Below are 19954 nucleotides of genomic sequence, written 5' to 3'. Positions count from 1 at the left end.
TGTTGGAATTTGAGGGTTTTTTTTTTAACTTTCTTACTATATATTTTACTTATATATATATATATATATATATATATATATATATATATATAATGATTAGACATCATTTTTTAAAGTTATATTAAAAATGAAAATACTTTATCTTCCTCAATGGCCAATTAAATCCCACTCTTGTGAAGGCTTTGAAGGTGGTCGGGGCCGGAAATTACCTCTCTTCTCCATCACCCTGAGTTCCTTACTTGGCACGACTCACACAGCATGCACATAGTCTGTGAAACTAACGTTTGTGGACCTGGAACGCATGCCTCCTGCCGGAGCTCCCTGGGAGTCCAATCTGTGGTTCCACCATTAGCATTACTGGTATTGATCAGACTCAAGAAAAGGTGGTATCTCTCGTGAGTTTTGAATTTCAAAAATTGTACTCAATGCCTCAGGGACCTGTTTATTTTTTGCACTTTTGGCCAAATTCTACTTCCTATTTCTAAGAAAGCCTACTCAAAGAAGGGACTTCAGTCAGCAGCTGAAGCCTCAGGTGGTGCTTCCTTTAGTAGCTTAGGAATTCGTGCCATAGAAACGTCATTGCTTGGGAGCCAAGTTCAAGTCCTAATTCTGCCACTTGGCAAACGGTCTAATCCTTCTGGTCCTCAGTATCCTCATCCGAAGGGAAAGATGGTAATAATGATATTACCTACCTCATAGGATTAAATGAAGTCATATAAGCAAAGTGTATGGTACTTTGCCTGACGCAGTAAACACTAAATAAATATCAGCCATCACTGTCACTGATGAGCCATTTCCCCAGGGAGCAGCCTCACCAGGTGGAGACACAGTTCTTAGATTTGGAAGGATGGCTTCTGCTGAAACTGGCTATCTATGTAGAGGGATCCAGACTCTGCTGCTTTGTCTCCACTTCCCTCCCACTTTCACCGTCCCATAAAACACCAGAGACACCTCCATGTTCACTTTAGCAACCCAACCCACCCCCAGGGCAGAATCATAAACATTCAAATTATATTTGGACTAAACTCAAACTTATTTTCATAAATTCCTGGAACTCTCTATTTGGAACGACTCTGGAGATGATCTAGTCCAACTTGCCAATTTACAAATGAAGAAACCAAAGCAAGAAGGTTGAAGAAACTTCCTGAAGGGCCATGGCTAGTTGATGATGGAGCCATCACCAGATCCCAGGACTCCTCTTCCTGCATTTTTCTATTACTGACCACACTGCACTATCATACCCAATTCTTTGGCTGTCTCCTCCATAAAGCATAAGCTCCAGCTTAGGAACTCCTGCTTGTTTATGAGGAAGTTGAGCTTTAAAGAGAGAGGTGAAGTCAACTGGCCAAAGTCACCCAGTTTATAGGAGAAGGAATGAAATTTGGAGCTGGATTTGTCCCAACTCAAAAGCCTGTGCTTTTTACTCTGTTGGCTTGTTTTCCAGTCCCAGTGACTAAAGAATATCTCCTTCCTAAAGAAAACATGGACATTGATGGAGACAGCACAGTAGAGTAGAACTGGAAGTGATATGGACTCTCACACTAATCTTTGGTGTGAACCAGAACCAGTCACTTGATGTTCGCTTGAGTCCGTCTTGTGCTCGGCAGCAGCACCTGGTACAGTGCCTGGCACCTTGGCTGTCATCATTGTGTACTTGGAAACAAGTGAAATACGTTTTCCTCTGCGCCATGTTGCCACATCCTTTACTTCTTGCTTTTCCTCTCACCGGGAAGCTCAGTGGAAAGTCCAACATGGACCCGGAATCCTATGTATCCCCATTCGGGTGAGACGTGTCCTCAGGTCAAACTTAAGAGATCACCTCTGTTTTCACAGCTTTGGCAGGGATCACTGACTCTATCAAGTGTGAATACACTGTTTGTTTTCCTTCTTCTCTTTCTGTTTGCCATTGGAAAAGTCCATTAATGCTGAATGACATGACTAAACAGTCAAGGGGAGAACAGTTGATGTGTTAATAACTCTTAGGTAAATACCATTTGTTATTGTCACCACTGAGGCTTTCAGAGAGGTGGCACCATTCCTGGTCCAGGACTGTCCTCTTGTCAGCCCTCGATCTTTCAGCAACCTGGAAAGACAGGTTTGGAGTGGAAAGGAGTCTGAAAGGGACTGGTGAGCAAGAGGAAGGAAAGGCATGGGAAAGAAATGAGAACTCTGAAAGAGACATAGAGTGAGAGCAAGGAAGGCACGCACACACCCACACAGTGAGGCTGAGGAGACAAGTCGGAAAGCTGGTGATGCCTCGGATCTTTTCCTAGGTTCTCTCCTCTCCCAATCTCCCTCCTCAGCAGTGTCAGGGACCTTTGCATTTAGGGTTTCTGGGCAGCTCTTGGTCTCATTTGCTCTTCCACTAACATCGAGGAAGTGTGGTTTTTCCTCCCAGACCTGGCTGGGCTCCAGAGGCGAGATGAGGTTAACTGGATTCAAAGAATCGGCTTAAGAAAGTTGCATGGCCTCACCGTGGAGGCAGAGGAAAAGAAGCTTCCTTGAGGATGTCCCCATGTTGGGGAGGGAAGACCCACCCCTGTGACTATGAGAACCCATAACATGTACTTGTAAGGATTCATGAGTGGGAAAACAGGGAAACCGGCTTCCCCTCCTAGCTAAAAGCCTATGTGACCTCGGGTCTTTGCGTTAAGCTCTCTGTGCTCTTAGGACAGGGGGTTTGCACCAAATGATCTTCCAGCTCTAAGTGTGATTAGGAAAGGCAACTTTTGAACTGAAATCCGCATGACTGGAAGCAGCCAGCCACAGGACGCTCAAAAGTGCATTTTAGGCTGAGGGAAAAGCTAAAGCAAAGTCCCTGAGGCACCAAGGAGTTTGGCTGTGACCTTCAACAGAGCATTTTCAGTGACTTAATGTGAACAGAGGCCAGATCACCCTACTTAATAGAAGAGAATTGACTTGTAAGGAAATAGCCAATGGATAGACAAATGATTGAAGAAGTAAGTCTTGAAACAAAGGAAGAAAATGGTATTAGTGTCCTTTGTGGCAGAGAGTGGGAGTACCGGTCATTCCTGCTTAAGGACTTTCATTTCCCTGCCCATTTCAGTGCTCTTCCCTCAATGCCGATATTCCGGACCAGAAAGCCACATCCTTGGAACGCTCATATTAATGACTGTAGGGTATGTGTGGGGTTTGGAGATAAGAATACTAAAATCCTCCCACTCCAAGTCTCCACTGACAGCGTCAAACTTGTTTGCACTCGCAGATACTGTCACCATTCCAGCAAACACAGAGATATTTGCTTTGGATATTTATTTTTATTGTTCTCTACGACTCAGGGTCACCTTTGGTTTCTAAGGCTCACTGGATCTTATTTCAGCCTCGGCTAGCTTTGCTCACTACCCTTTTCACCCTTACCCCCTCCTCCCAGGCAGATTCTAGAGCCCTGCTGTCCCGTCGATCTTTCTCTGATTGTGAAAACGTTCTAGGACGGCACCAGCCGGTACTGGAACCACTAGCCGAACGTGGCTGGGCAGCACTTGGAAAGTGGACGGTGTGATTAAGGAACTCAATTTTTAAAGTGTGTAATTTTAACTCATTGAAACTTAAATAGCCACATGTGGCTAATGCCTGTAGTTCGGGACAGATAGTTCTAAAGAGTTAAAATTCAGGAGGGTTCACAGCTCCCCAAGAGGAGTCACTTGGCAAGTCCGTTGTGATTGCTGAGAAATGCATCGATGCAAATAAATAACGCCCAGGGCAGCGAGGGAATTTCATCTCAATGAGAAAGAAATACAATATATTCAGTTGGCCAAAGGTGATGTGCATGAATATTATCAGCATACTAATTTGGCCCAAACATGAAAATGCTGCTCCTTCTAAGTCAGAGAAGTAATCTCTACATATCATCATTTCCCTGGGCGTCTAAAGGGTGCTGCTTTCATCAAGACTGCCTTGATGAAAAAGGTCCATTTTATGTATGTTTGGGAAGTTGGGAATGCTTTTTCCTCTCTTATAGATTCCCAGTGCACGCCATAATCATAAAGGCTCTAAGAATTCCTACAGAATAACTCCGTAAGACTTTGCTTTACTCAGTATTATTCCAATATATTTATCCAGGAAACCGTGTGCGCATGCGTGTAATATTAGCGTCCCGATGAACTAGAGAATATCAGGATTAGGAAGATGGGCTTTAGGGAAACTATGTCTGGGTGCACAAGGGCAGCTTTACCGCTTATTTCTAGCTGTCATTTAAGAAAGTCATTTAACCCTTCTGACCTTTGTTTCCTTCATTTGAAAATGGGAGATCATATCTATATATCAGAGACTTGCAGGAGGATTAAATGTAATAATGTATGTAAAGCACATATCGCAGTTCTGGCACCAAGTGGATCTTCCCCAAATGCACACCTATTATTGTTTTCACATTACTGGTTATGAAGTTAAGAACTGAATAACCGAGGCTTTCTGGGCCCCAAGAGAAATAGATTATGAACAGGTAGAGCTTACTTACTGCCTTGAAATATTTGTTAAGTATCGTATGGGAAGCCTGGATGTAAGCGTGAGCTTTTCTATCTCCTTTTGATCATCCTTTGGTAAGAATGTATGCTTGGCATTGAATGCCTCCCTGCAATTCATTCTCAACACAACAGCCAGAGGGGTTCTTTTAAACCAGAAGTGAAAGCATGTCACTTCTCCGTGGCTCCCCACCTCACTCAAAAGAAAACCCGGAACCTTCATAATGTTCTCCTTGTTCTATGTCCTCTAGCCTGCTGGTGCCTCTTTTACATCATTTCCTACTATTGTTTATTCTGCTCTGGCAAAGAGACTTCCTTGCTGCTCCTTGGACATGTCAGGAACACATGTCAGGAACCTCAGGACCTTTGCACTTGCTGCTTCCTTCAGTAAGGAATCATTCCTCCTTATCTGCATGGCTCCTTTCCTTATATCTTTTGGGTCTTCACTGAAATGTTTTCTCCTTACCCCTGGTGAAACTTGCATACATCCCTACACACCCCAGTACTCTCCAGTCCTCTTTGCTCTACATTTCTTTACCACACATCTGATATTTGCATGTTAGTGTTTGGTTTCTTGTCTGTTTCCATCCAATGAAATGTGAACTTCATGAGAGTAGAGTTTTTTTTATCTCTCATTTTCTACCATAGCTTAGTGTCTAGGATAGCACCTGGCACATAGTAGATGCTCAACAAATGCTTATGGAGTAAGTATGTGCAAGAATTGCCTGCGTTTCGTTGCTTTAGACCAAGTGCATTTCCTCTGAGCCTAGTTTTGGATGTTTTGTTGAAGCATGAAACACACAATTACAGGCTGGTTTCTGTGGTTTTTATTAGTGTTTTCTGGGACCCATCAAACCAAAAAACCATACTTTGAAAAATATAATTCTTTCATAAAATAAAAATTCTCAGTTTAAATTTCACATAGTTTAAAGGGCAAGATTTCTGATTTTTTAAAACATAGCGGCAGTAGGATTGTTTCCCACTAATTGTCGACCCAGAAGCCAAATGGGGAGAAAAGCAAGAATGATGCAGATAGCTACAGAAAGATTAATTCCAATTAAGCTAAACTTGTGAGGACTTATACATTTCAGTGGTTCCTAAGGCACAGTCTCAATGGGTTTTTACTAAGTGTTCTACCTCCTATTTCAGAAAAGACATCCTGAGAACCAAGGCTGGAGTTAATTCAGCTGTAATATTGTGATTGCTGTGCTTTTCCTTCTTTCGCACTGGATGTATCCATGGAACAGGGTCGTGCGGAACATCTCTTACATTCTGCAGAATTAAAGAAGCTCGTCGCAGAGATGGCTCCGTTCTGTGCACATCGTAAGCACTCAACAAATGCTTTGTTTAACTATAAAAGAATGAGATAATTGCCTTTCCCTCTTACTATTTTACCTTTTCCTCTATTTTATAGATTTGAAAAACAACACACTTGCAGAATTATTATCTAACGTGCATGACTAACCTTATCAAAAGATCCCTTTTTTTCAAAAAGACAAATATATATATATATATATATATATATATATATACCAACCCCCAAATACTAAAACGTAGAACTTCTTTACACTTAAATAGCAATGTACATTGTATAAACACATTCATAACCTTCATGGTTAAAACAGGTCAAAGGTCCATCACTGGCTTCTCGTACCAGATAAGTCTCAACAGCTCCTAATAAGGCAACAGAATTCTCACCCAACATATCTTGACTTGTGGAACCAAACAACCTGTCTGTTTGGTTTCATTTCCGGACAAGTAGGAAGGCAAAGTAAAAAGTCTCACAGTAGAATGTTCATCTAACACATAGTATGTTCTTGAAGTTTTGGCCATTGTGCTCTTATTCCACTGAAGCAATGATTCACATCCTGAGTACGGATATGGAGATGTCTTCCAGAAGAGATTCATTCATTAAGTCAACACATATTTCCCAAGGACCTAGACCATGCTAGGTGCTGGGAAACAATGGCTAAGATATACTCCCTGCCCTCCAAAAGCTTATAGTCTAGCAAGGCAAGAACTTTGAGGAAGGACCAGCATGTTCAAACGAAAACTCATCACCTGGGTCTCTGCCCTGTTCAGAAGACAAGTTCAAGAAGCTATGCGTGTATGTCTCTGGGATCCAGGACCTTGCTCAAATTTCATCAAGCCAAATATCCAGGAGCCTCAGATTATGTGAGTCTGGTAAAGTCTTAGCAACATACTTCCTGCCTCAGATTCCCATGAAAATGGCAAATTAGAGCCTAAGCCTTGAAAGTTCAAGGAGACCAGGCGTAGGGACATTATGAGCATCCAACACAGATAAGCTTCTTGAGAAGCTGCGAGTCCTCAAGAAACGGGGGAGTTGGGGGGGCTTCACCTGATGCTGGCTTATCTCTGGGATTTTGCTCTCCCTTGCAACACTGTGGTGGGAAGTGTTCTGTTCACACCCCAAGCTGGCATGGCTCAATTACCTTGAGTTCTCCAAGTCACGAACAGCACATAGAAAATGCATCAACTCCAGCCAAGACAATAGAGAGATATGTTGAGAACTTAATACTCCAGCCTATTTAAGCAGGAACTGGGTGCCAAGAAACCGTCACTTTCAACAAAGAACGCAATCTGTTAATTATCTGCAGAACTGTTCCAATCGGTACTCCCCAAGTTTACTTGCTACCTAGCAGAAATTGCTCGTCAACGGGGAGGGTGCAGAAAGAGCCAAGGCCAATTTGGAGGAACGTGAGAAACCTGCAGGTTGGGGGAAGGGTGGGCCAGGGAAGGATCTAGCCCCCCCTAGATGATGCACAGGCAATGCCAGGGAAGAAAGAGCAGAGAGCGAATTAGCAGACGTCCCTAATAACTCCACGCGATTCGGATGCACACAGGCACGTGAACATTCGTGTGTTTACACCAGTTCAGATATTTGGATGTTTAATTTGTTCCCGGTGAAACGTAGTGAAATGCTGGGAAAGCCTCAGAGTTCTTCAGCTTCGCTGGGAAAGCAAGGTGTGTCTTTCAGGTCTGTGCTGCTCACTGTTATTTCTCTCAGTTCCCTCAGTAACTGTTACTTGACAACACCAAATAACACCTCTGCGGAGGTGACCCAGCCAGTAGCCTCGGTTGTACCTTCAGATCATCTCACTAAGCTGCCGTTCCAAGGTCACCGTCCATAATCGCTCTCATTATAATCAGGACAAATTCTTAATTCTTACTTCCAACCTTCTGAATATATTACAAACACTTTGCAACCTTAGACTATGACTCGCTCACCTTTGCTGCGTAAGACACGGTAGTCGGTGCTCCATTCGTTGAGGAAATCGGCCCTCTCCATCCCCATATTATTGCTCCCCTCTCCAAAAAGAGGGGAGAAGGCCAAGGACGTTGGGAGCCAAAAGAAAAGGTGCAAAAGGGGTCTGGGTGTTCAAACCCATTTTCAAAGTGTCTGTAGGCTCCTGCTTCTCCCAGGCTGCAGGACCCCGTGATAAATCTCCAGAACTATTCCACTGAAGAAATTCCCAACTTCCGACTGACCACAGCTCCTGAACTGACCTTTCTGTTTCTCTTCCATCTACCTTTCTTTTCTCTGCCTTAAAAAAAAAAAAATCCTCTGGACACAAATCTAGGCAACACACTGTTCACTTTGGGATGAGTCCAGCTAAGACAGGAAAGTGGTCATCCAAAGAGGAAAGATTTTCTGTGGATCTCCCTCTCCCTCTCATTCTTCTCTCAGCATTTTCTTTTGCAGTGTAATTTTTACTCTGCTTTGTCATTCTAGTGAAATGTCTTCTATTATAATTCTTGCTACATTACTGTGTTTAATTTATCTGACTCTGGCTCTCATTCGGGATGCTGAAAATTCCCTCTAGATTTCCCATTTCTAAAATTACCATTGTCTCTAACATTTTAAAACTTAAAAATTGGTTGACTTTGAAGTCTTGCTTTTACTTCACTCTAGGGACTGAAAGATCTACACATATTTTTGTTCTGTGAGTAAATCACTATCTTCCTCTCAGCAGGCTACATCAGTGGTTCTCAGTCAAGGACAATGGTGCCCCTCAAGGGACATCTTGCAATGCCTGAAGATGTCACAGCTTTGGGGATGGGAGTGCAACTGGCATCCAGTGGGTAAAGGGCACAGATACTGCTAAACACCGTACAATGCGCAAGATAGCCAAATCATGCACAACAAAGAATTACTCAGCCAAAAATGTCCGTTTTGCTAATCGGGAATCGATGGGCTATAGGAATACAAGCGCAAACTCATCACCACCTCCTTTTTCCCATTTATTTTGAACAATTGGGATTAAAAACAACCAAGGCTAGACCCTCTCTTAAATACCTAGAAGTGAGCAGAGATGTCATTTGAAATTTTTCCCCCGGTCATCGAAGAGGGAGGGAGAGAGACAGCCTTGGCATCAGGGAAATCATTCTCGAATGAGTAGAAAGCCTTCACCATTATTCTCGCTGATTTAAGCATTGCAGGTCATGTGATTACGCAGTGATTAGAGTTCACTTGGATTCTGGAAGTCTTCATGCTCCACTCACTGGCTCCTAAAGGTCAGGTTAAACCTGCCAGCATCCTCGGGGTCACCCTGTCGATCTGAGACCTTGGAGTTCATCCTGGCAACCCCGCCCTCCTCTCCTGATGAGGCCACGCGGGTGCTCATGCGCAGAGGACACGTCACCTTTTCCTAATCATTTTGCATATAAAAACATTTAATGCCCTCTAATTTTTTTTTCTTTCTCTTAGCAAGAAGCACAAGGTTACAAATCCTGCTCTTCTTGCAGTGGAAAGGAACTTCACAATAGAGGCAAAAACAAATCACGACCACATACAGCATCAGATTTCACAGAAAACTGTGTACGTTGGTTCCCCATATAGGACATACTTCAAAGTAACAAAATAATTTTATAAACTGTAGTGTTCCTTCTTCCCATTAGAAGTGGATGTTTTTCCCCCTCAAGGTACATAAATATTAGAGAAAAGTAGTCTTTGGAATACTTCTGTCCAGGAGCTCTTGGCTTGCTATCATTTGGGGGAATGTTTGGGTTTGTGTTCAACGTGTTGGCAGGTTTAGTTTTCATTTTCTCGCCATCCACGTGCATTCTTCCCAAATTTATATACCAGCCTCCGTCCGTCTACGCGTTCCAGAATTTCTCTTTTGTAGTAATATCTGTAACAAAAGACATCACGTAAGGTGGCCGGTCTGACAAAGACTGCCGGGGGAAGAAGCGGTCACGGTCAGGGCTGGAAACGCCTCACCTCATCGCTCGGCTGAGTTTTTCATAGGTCATGCTGCTGTTGTTCTTCTTTTTGCCCCATAGCTGAGCCACAGCCTCTGATTTCAAGAACCTGAAGATGCCCTCAGACCGATCTTCCCACTTGATTAACCCTGGGTTCTTGTCTGGGTTCAGAAGGATGTCACGGATGAATTCCCATAAGTGAGTCCCTCGTGGATCTGAGGACGAGTTGGAAAAGGAATTTATTAATGGCCAAAGTCACAGCAAAGAAGGGGCAGAGGAAGCATAGAGTTGCAATATCTCCCATCAAGGAGGACACGCTCAATTTTCCCCTATCCACCAGCACAGTCGGATCAGAGAATCACCAAATATTTTATCTAAAAAAAAGGGGGGGTATTTGAGAATGAACTAGCACATTTTTTTAGTTTTTACATCAGGAAACTGAGACACAGAGAATTCACGTGACTTGACCAAGATCCCCCAATAAGCTAGTGGTAAAGCTAAGACCAAGGAACAGGTCTTAGACCTCCTATGCCAGGGGGGTGTCTCTTTTCATTACTGTTGATGAATTGTTCAGGATTCCTTGTCATCTGTCATTTCCCAGAAAAGCAAATTTCAACCACTTCCATTTAGAACCTCAGCCCAAGTAAAGCATTCTCACCCAGAGACTGTGGTTCAGTCAAATGCACATCAAAAAGGCTCTAGAACTTTAACTCCTAGAATATATTGGGGCAGGGTTTGGTAGGAGGTGAGGGGGCCAATTTGACAATGAAGCAGCTACTCCAATAAGATTAGCAACCAAATCCTACCTGACCCCCCAAGACCCACACGACACAACACCTCCCAGCTGTTTATCATGCTCTGTTCATTCAATTCCGCGGAGCGACACGGAGTAGCAAATAGTAACAGTGTCCAGTTGAATTCTTTCTGAGCCTTCCCCTCCACGTCTCTGAGAATTCATATATTTTCATAAAGTTTTATTACTGGGGGAAAGACTACTTCCAAAGAACACTGTTGAATATTAAGAGTAAACAGTCCTTTCTTGGATCAATCACTCAACAAAGGTAGGAAGCCAACAATCAACAAAAGAAAAAAGAATACATCTCCATTCTTTCTTCCCATCTTCTCTTCCCATCTATTTTTCTGGAGAGAAGGAAACTGCTAATCTTGTGCCTGCAGCAGTTCTCATTCACTGGGATCTCAGTTTTAGAACAAATAGAACAGCACAAGGAGGAAATATCCAGTGGCTCTCCACTTCGAGAAACTGCAGAGGGGCTTACTTTGCCTGCAAGTGATGCCCTCACGGTCTCACCCTAAACAGGCTGAGACGAAGAAGTGGAAGTGACAGGCAGAGGCAGTATTTGCCTCAAACCTAGGGGCCTTCAGTTACACCCGCCCTGAAGGGAAGGGGCAGCAGGCATCTGAAAGCCAGCCAACTTACTGTGCTTTTTGGTGTGGGGCTTTGCTGGGTGGTCTTGCTCCTTTTTCATCTCAGGTGATTCTGCTAAAAGGAACAATGGGAGATGCTTAGTTTACCTATTTCCTACAGTCATTGCCACTCATTCATCCACGCATTTAACCAATATTTACTGAGCGCCTACCACATGCCTGGCACTGTTTGTGTGTGTCGTATACGAGCAAAACAAAACAGATGATAAGTACTATGAAGAAAAATCTTGCAGGGTAAGAAATGGGCATAGAAGTGTGAAGGTGTAAATACTTTGCAATTAAATATAAGGTGATCACAGAAGACCTCTCAGAGAAGGGGACCAGAAGATGTGAGGGAGACAGCCAGCCACGCAGAGAGCTCGCAGAAGAACCGTCTACGAATAAGAACAGTAAATGCAAAGGCCCTGAGGTCAGTATGCGTTTGATACAGTCACAGAATAGAAGGAAGCCAGTGTGACTGTGAAAAAGGGCAGAGGTTGAGATCAGTAAGGCTTTGTGGGACTCTTTGGATTTTAGCTTTATTCTGAGAGAAATAGGAAGCCATTGAAGGATTTAGGTCATTGAAAGAAGTTGTGTGTGTGTGTGTGTGTGTGTGTGTGTGTGTGTGTGCATGGGTGTGAAATTTTTTTTTTTTACATAATACAGAATGTAAACACTTATAACAAAGAAAAATGGCTTTTAAGCCAGAGGAGTGCCCTTTTTTGGCATGCAAAGTTACATTTTAATCAGTCTGACAAAGGGGCCATTGACTGGCCTGCGCTCAGTACAGAGGGCCACCAGTGGACTATGGAAACACAGATTAGTTTAACAAATGACTCATTATGGTAACCCTTGTGAGTATCACCAAAGACAAGATGACAGAGGCAGATCCGGTGAAATGAAACTTCTTAAAAAGAAAAATAAATGGTCTAGCACTGTGTGTGTGTGTGTGTGTGTGTGTGTGTGTGTGTGTTTGTGTGAATGGACGCTTCAGGTGTCAGGAAGACCAAGGCAGGTCTTACCAAAAAACCTCTCAATCAGTAACGCAGCACTTTGAATACAGAGTAGTCCCTAAATACAAGCCAGTCCTGGTAAGAAACTGGGCCAGCAAAACGTGGCTCTCAGCGTACATCGGGTCTTCCTCGGCTGGGGTTTGCTGATCCCTGTGTGGCCTTCAAGGGCATTACGGACTGACTGAAACTGCATGCGAATGGAGAGGACCCATGGGACCCACGGCATTCATTTCATTGTCAAGAGTGGTTCACGGTTCAAAAAAGTTAGAATAACCAATAGCTCCTAAATAAAATGGTGAAGAAGAATACTACTGTTTATTGAGCGCTTACTGTGTACCTTGCACTGTGCTACGCTTTGTGCATGAATGACCTATTCACTTCACTCAATAACCTTCTGAGGTGGGTACTATCCAAAGATCTGTGCAGGAGCTGAGACACAGAGAGGTCAGGTGACTCGTCAAGTCACACGGCCTGAAAGTGGAGCCACATTGTCAACACACACAATTTGAATCCAGAGGCTTCAGTCTCAACCATCATTCAGTGCCAATTCCAGAGGTGAAGGCACATAACAGATTTCACAGAAGTCTTCCCTGCCAAGAATCAGGCTCAGTTCTCTAATGCTCGAGTTAGTGGGAAAAAGTAATTTCAACTCGATGATTCTGGATTTCCCAGCGTGCATGGGCATATGTGCATGCACAGTCACCAACAAGAGCACCCAGCTCGTCACAACTCAGCATTCCCGGCCGTTTCTCCGTGAGCCACGGTACAAGGAGGACAGGGATTTCATAAGCTCTGGTTAGCTGAGAAACCTCTTCTTCGGGCAAAGAATCTCTCCCCTGGCATTGTCAGCAGGAGGGCCTGCACCTGACTTGGGTTTCTCTGAAATCTGGAAGGGCAAATTCGCAGGAAATGCAAGGAGGCTCCACTCTCTTGCCCTGTAGGTTTCAGGGTGAGGTTGCAACACCCCATCAGGATGTGACCATATTGCGACAGGTCTGGCACTCACCCCGGTTTCCAAGTGATACATCACTCTGACAGGGCCGCGTTGTTCTGCAGACAAAGAGTGGCATTTACCCAGTAGGCCACAAGCAAAGCTCAAATTCCAATGGCATCCAGGAGGGATGCAGGGCCATGATCTCAGAGCCAGGGTTGAATTCAGAAAAACCCAAGTGTCTCCCGGCTTATGGGCCTCCATCACTGTTAGAGGTTCCGAGCTGACATAGAATGAGTTACTTTAGGGGCTAAGGTACCTTTGTGAATAAGATAGAAACCTTGGACCCTCTCCCCAGAAAAATGCACATAATTGTACACTCGTGAGAATCTGTAAACAGCTTCAGGGGTTTAGGCTCATTTAACGAGTCCGTGGACTCTAGACTTAAAGACCCGAGACCAGACAGACCGTGAGGGAATGTTCTCTGTGAGACGTCAGCCATTTACCCAGACTGGACTTCCATCCAGCTTCAAAGAAAAACCAAAAAACAGAGAACAAAATAAATCCCCCAATAAAAATGTTTCTGTCATAATATGGAGGATTATGCAGCCAAAGGCAAAAGAAAACTCGGATTTCTTCCAGCCTCCTCTTCCTGTCCCCCGTGTGTGTGGGCAAGCTGTGGGATCACTGACCTGCCTTCGCACTGAAGTCTTTTGATCTGAAACCTCACTTGAATACGATGGCCTCTCCCCCTGTGTCTTCCCCTCACCCTAAAATAAAAGTCAAAACCTTTGAAGTTAGCCGTGTGGCTGAGTGATTCACTCTTGTAAAATAATGGCTTGCTCTGGGGAAGTCGTCCAGCTCGGCTTTCTCTCGCTCTGCTCCCAGGCACCTCGGGCCAAGGTCCAGTCTGGGCAAGGGGAGCACCAAGCCACTGGCGTATGACGCAAGTTCCAGAGCATGACTTCAGCTAAGCCGCTTCGCAAGAAGCAAAGATTAGAAGCATTTGCATGTGATTCAGCTGTGAGCCATTTCTTTACGGGATATACAAATGTCAGTGTTATAATAGACCATGCCACCCTAGCTCTAGGCTCAACGAGTCAGTGGATAAACACATCAAGCCCGGGTTGGCGTGATTGGCTCGAGGACTATCGGGCAGATCAGGAACACTGGCAGCAGCCATTTTGTGAAATGGGCAGATGGCAGAGAAATCCAAACAAAGCCCGCTTCCCCACCTGCGTTTATCACAGAGGGCATCAGTTTACGTGGGGCCTCGCCTTCGCTTGGCTTTGTAACTTGCATTAAAACATAGGAAGATATTTAACTGCACTCAATTCCATGGGAACTTGAAAGCTAAAGACTCAGACAAATGATAAAAGTCCTTTTTTAGGTGTTCTGGTCCCATCCAGTAGAGACTAAACCTTTCTGGAAGGCATGGACCCATGCAAGGCTGTAATTAACTATCCCTCAGCCCTCCAGAAGCTTCCAGCCCCCAACACTGAGTTGATTCTACCAGTCATAATTCTGGTAAAGGTCCTGGATTTGTTCACCGTGTTACAGTTGAAGGATAGGAATGGGGGACAAGGGAATCCAGGATCAAGGGAGGGAAAGGAGTGCAGATCTATAAAGCCCGTTTTAAGGATTATTCAAAAATGGAATAAGGGGACAGTGAGTTCCCTATTGCTGCAAATATGAAAGCAGAACTGGACCCTATGGATGCTGAGATTCTAGAAGGTAAGTCAGGATACGGAAGAGAGATGGGCGGCTGTGAGGGCAGGAGAGCTGTGACTATGGCTTTTAGGTTTTCCAGGTGCCTCAGGACCCAACAACCCTCGAGGCTCAGGAAGTGGTCAGTGCAAGTTTATTCTTAGCTGCAATCTTTTGCCATAAGCCAGAGATGCAACCGGAAGGACGTGGGAGGAAACACCTTACAAGGTGTGAGAGGAAGTCAGAGTGTGACCGGGTGGTTTCCGCGGCTCTGAAACCCTCGGTCTTGACTGGGTGGCAATGATTGCTGCAGAAATTTCCCCCGATTGGCTCAGATCCCTCAGAACGGCAAACCCACTGCAGAGCCTTTTCAGTATCTGATCCGTTTCCTAAGCTGAACAAATGCTGAGCGTGACACATAATGCTGTGCCCACTGGGGGAGGGGGAAGTCGAGAAATGAATTGGCCTCCATTCTTAACCTTCATTCCAGAAGCATCGACACTGGCTCCCAGCCCTGCTTCATTCAAGGGGTTTGACACCAAAAAACCTCCAACTTCATTATTTCGGTTCTTAAAAACACACTGAACAAAAGCAAAAACGAGGGGAGGTTTCGGGGGAGGAGAGGCTGTGTGACTCCAAGTTCTTTCACAAGCGTGCGTTTAAATCCCAATTCTGAAGATGCCCAACTTCAATTCCGGGAAAAGAGCAATTAACTCATGACAAGTCTAAGCTCCAAATTCCATAGACCCAAGCAGTTTTATGAGTTCGCACCCAGGTCAAGGGACACCATGAAACCCTCTGTTCACCTCCCCAGTGCACTCATGCTCACAGGGCACGTGCCAATGTGCCTCTTTGTAAGGGGAGAAGGAAGGATCGTCTGAAAGCCCTTCTCCAGACTCCCGATGGAACAACCCTTTCAGGGGAACCTTGACTGCAAGTCAAGGATAGACCCCGGTTGCATCCAATCTTAACCAAACACAACTAATGTGAACACAATTCATAAAGCGCAGGTGGTCTGACTAATCAGAGAGCCCTGATGAGTCATCAGGGTCAGGCTTAAAAGCTGATCTGTGATAGCCAGGGTTCTAGAAATTTCCGACAGCTACCCCACTACCCAGAGATCACCAACCTCTGAAGTCCACTTTGAGGTATTCTTTCTCTAAGTCAGAGATAGATTGTTGAAAATTAAATACAGCCTTCTTCCCCCATATGTATACCCATGGCTGAACAGTTTTATCAGATAATTTCCCAAGAGCAAGCTTTCACTGAAAGGAGTTGTTGTTGTCACAAGAGAGTGACTTGGTTTCACAGGAGACAAACACTTTTCCTAGAGGCTTCCTTGCTAGTCATTTTCAACGTACAAATATTGGCTCAAAAGAAGGCCTTTTAAAAACAGTAACTCCATTCCTTCCCAGTCTTTTAACGAGAAAAACTCCAGCAAAGTGGAAACATAGGGTGTTGTAATTCTGAGTAATTCTCAGCAAGCACTTGCATGAGGCGCCCTCAGCCCCTGATGTCAGGACAACTCACCGACAGGAAGGTGACCCGCGCTTGTCATGGAGATCTGGGCCCGACAGAACGTCTTGCTATCCAACAAATCTGCAGCAATGAAATGATAAACGACATTAAGAGACCCCTCCTTACAATATAACTTCGTGGCTGTTAGAAAACAGAATACGAAGAATCTCGAAGGTCCGTAAGTGTTGGGGAGTTAGTTACCTACTGTGCTACCATAGTTGGTGTCATATAAATAGTTTTCTTCTTTCCAGGTGTTCATGATGGAAGGGTCTACAAAAGACAGAAAATGGGAATGGTCAGCAATCATCTTCCCCTGGGTGATGAGCTTGCCTTTTCTAACTCACGGCTCATCAGAGACGTGTTGGACCTAGCGGGTGGTCCACAGAGAGAAAGGATAAGATTCTGCTTCTACCACGTGCTACTTTCTAAGAATGTTAATTCCTTTCTCTTCCAGCATCCTATGGGAAATGGGCTTTGTTATGGTCCCAACCGTGTGTGTCCTACACCCGCTGCCTCTTTAGGGAAGTGAGGGAATAACGTAGTGAGACCCTGTCCTAGAACAATGCTTCGGCCTCCTGGGAATTTTCCCAGTATGCACACAGCAGGGAGGGGGCTCGGGAGCCTGGAATCGTCTTACATGCTACTGTATAATCATCAGAATATTTTTACATTAGAAAAAGAAATTGTTAAGGACAAATAGTTCCTAATTAATGAGCGTCATTTCCTAGAAATATCTTCCTGGGGGAATTAATGTTTCTTTCAGGAAAGTCTAGTCAGTTTTCATCACCGTGTCTTCATGGCTGAAATTCCAGAAGCTTCCCCTCTGGTTGGGTGACAGCCCCCTCCCTTCAGGATTTCTCCAATTAACATAAGGGGTGACACAAAATTCTCCAAACAAAACAGAGGAGAAGAAGAAAAGAGTGTCACCAAATCAAGCAAAAGACTGAGGCCCCATTGCCTCATCTTGGAGAAGAAGCGCGCTCCCTCTCCCCCCACCCCACCCCTGCAGTGTGCTGGGTAAGCATGTCTGACTCTTTGGATTTCAGATTCAGAGGAAACTCCCATCTACCTTCCCCAAATGAAGCCCAACTCCTACACAACCCCCACATCTAGGCTGATCTCCAACGGAAGCATTTTCTTTCCTGGCCAAGAGCTGTGAGACCTGGCAGGAGCTCTCACCTCGTCCCCACCAGGAACTTCCTGCTTTCCCCTCTTCACATACAGAGGCTGCCCTCAGCTCTCCTCCTGTCTGTGTTCTGAATTTCAGGGTCAGGGTGGTAAGCCACTGGCCGAGTTTCATTTTGTTTTTATAGCATAAATAGTATAAAACCTGACTCACTGGCTAAGTCCTCCTGTTTACGACATAGGGATTTAGCTGGTATTTTAACTAATAGCTACGTGTTTGGGCACCCCAAGCCCAATCTCTTGGGGTTACACCCTCTCTCCTCATTGGGTCACCTCGTACACCTGTTGTTGTCTCTGAAAACAAACTGAACCGAAAAGGTCTGGGGGGTGTTGGCCCCTCTAAGAGCTTCTTCTCCCCTCCTTCTAGGGTGGACCTTCTCCACCCCTTGGCTCAGCTTTTCTGAACTGGCAACACGAGAATGTCTGGATGGTCAAGGAGGAATTACCAAGTTATTTGGGTCCTCTCCAATACCAGCTGGCTTCTCCAGTGGGGCTCACTCTCAGGTCCAGTGGGAGTGGGGGTGGAGCCCCAGCCTCTGGGCCAAGTCCTGTGTCTCCCTCTAGGGCAGTCAGGCCCAGAAACACAGGCCATCCCGGGAACCCAAACCCTGGCCTTTGTGGGGGGAAGGGCAAGGCTAGGAAGACCTAATTAACATGCTTAGCAGCTATTGCTTTTTCTTTAATAATGGTGACTAGCCCCTTATAAAAGAGTCAATAACTGCATGGGGCCAATATCAGCCCCTAGCAACTCACAAATCACCTCGGGTCAAATTCGTCCTTGGTGACTCGCACGAGAGCCCCAGGGAGGCCTGGCAACCTCGGACATCCCACGTGGCTCACAATCTCACTGCTGTGGATGTGGGGAGTAACCCTGGAGCAGCAGCAGCAGCCCAATTTAATCAAGGCCAGGGGACTGGCTGGGGGACTTGCAGAGCTCTCCCCGGACTGAGAGGTCATAGGCCAAAGGTCAATATGCAAGGAGCTCTGATAGGTGAGAGGCCCTGGGGCACATTTCTCCAGGCAGTTACTGCCTGCGCCCCTCCTCCTGGTGCAGGTCCAGTGGGTTCCCAGGAGAAAAATTTGGGACAGACAAGGAGGACCGATTGAACGAGGGAAGGAGAACAAAACATAAACACAGATCCTAGGAGACTGCAGACCTTACTCAGAGCCTAGAAGAGCGTCATCTGTCTAAAAGTGTACTTGAGGCAGGGAGTGGGTTCTGCAGCTGCTCTTGGACGGCCCCCAAGCCTTCCAGAAGCTACGGTAACTACAACAGGGAGTCTGTAGCTTCCTCCTTCTTGTGAAATGCACTCCCACCGAGGGAGGAGTGAGGAAGAGACACTGGACCTTTCTCTTCTCTCCCCTTGCTTCTCCTAACTTGGCCCAGCCCAAGACCCTGACTCTCTTTATGTGAGAAGGAGGCCCACCCAGACCCTGCGTTTTCCCCAGCTCCTGGACCCAAGCCTGGATGATGCCCTAACCAGTAGCAGGAGGCCCAGAAGTGTGGACAGCTTCAGTCTAGATTGAAAGACTTGGCAGTCCCTGGCCCCCAAGGCAAGGAACAAGACTCACGGTGCGGCGGCTCATTGGAGAGAGCCAGGGAAGAAACATCCCTTGGCTTCCTGCTAGAGCACTGGATTCGTCCTGCTCCCACACTCTCCCGTCTGCCTCCCAACTGCCCTCCCCCTGGGCTTTGCCTCCCAAGTTGGCTCCGTTTGTCTGCTGCTACTCACCGGTTTGTTCTGTCTTGACAATGACATTGTGTGTGGACTGGAATAGGTCGCTGCCGCACTGGCCTGTGAAGGACAGATGGGGGAAGTCAGAGCCGGCCCACATGGTGCCAGAACTTAAACGAGCCCCGAAAATGTCCACCAGGACAGAGCTGGCTTCTTGGAAGAGCTTCTGCCAGTCCTGCCACCTGTCTACCTCCATGTGCTGAGGCCAGGGGCTTTCCTCTCAGTGTCTACAAACTGGAGCCTGGAGTCCCTGGCCCAGAAAAGCAGTAGCTAGGACATCTACTTCCAATGCAGTTATTTGGCCTGGTAGAGGAAAGCCGTCCCGGGATGGTGGAAATAGAACTTAAGAAGTCAGAAGGCCAGTTTTCCCACCAAGAGTTGCAAGGCACTTGGCCTTTCTTGGTTAGTGCATCTGTAAATGGAGGGGATCAAACCAGATAAAGTCAGCAAATGGCCTCTAAAGTGCTTTCCCCTACTAACAGGATACAGGCTGAAAACGAAAATCCAGGAGAAACCATTTTCACCAGCTTGATTCTTCTTTGATTTTAAATGTAATCACCCACCTTGATTAGATCCAATCTATGAGATATGTCCACATAAATGAAGTGATTCTCCTCTTTTTTATGCCTTGCAACTCCTCTCTTGGTTATATATATGTAAAATATGATATTTATATATCAAATTTAAAAGCATATATACACACACATGTGAATGAGTTTAGTATGTTTTTCCTCTCCA

At 45.4% G+C, this 19954-nt stretch overlaps 1 protein-coding gene across 5 annotated transcripts in view; it reads right to left on the bottom strand.

Moving 5' to 3' along the window:
- Positions 1 to 5295: 5295 nt before the first annotated feature.
- Positions 5296 to 19954, bottom strand: part of EHF (ETS homologous factor) — a 40716-nt gene continuing 26057 nt past the window's right edge. For 4 of the 5 annotated variants that reach the window (XM_026512134.4, XM_057317492.1, XM_057317490.1 and 1 more), the window contains exons 4-9: positions 19214 to 19276; positions 16497 to 16565; positions 16308 to 16376; positions 11140 to 11202; positions 9721 to 9916; positions 5296 to 9631 (exon numbers count right to left, since the gene is read on the bottom strand). In XM_026512134.4, the coding sequence (XP_026367919.1) occupies positions 9532 to 9631; positions 9721 to 9916; positions 11140 to 11202; positions 16308 to 16376; positions 16497 to 16565; positions 19214 to 19276 (560 nt within the window). In that variant the 3' untranslated portion in view covers positions 5296 to 9531. The remainder of the gene's footprint in view (positions 9632 to 9720; positions 9917 to 11139; positions 11203 to 16307; positions 16377 to 16496; positions 16566 to 19213; positions 19277 to 19954) is intronic. The other variant, XM_057317491.1, reaches the window with a different exon arrangement.

This window comes from Ursus arctos, unplaced genomic scaffold (assembly GCF_023065955.2).
Source record: "Ursus arctos isolate Adak ecotype North America unplaced genomic scaffold, UrsArc2.0 scaffold_23, whole genome shotgun sequence".
In the NCBI taxonomy this organism is placed as follows: domain Eukaryota; kingdom Metazoa; phylum Chordata; class Mammalia; order Carnivora; family Ursidae; genus Ursus; species Ursus arctos.
This window is presented reverse-complemented; position numbering and strand designations above follow the sequence as displayed.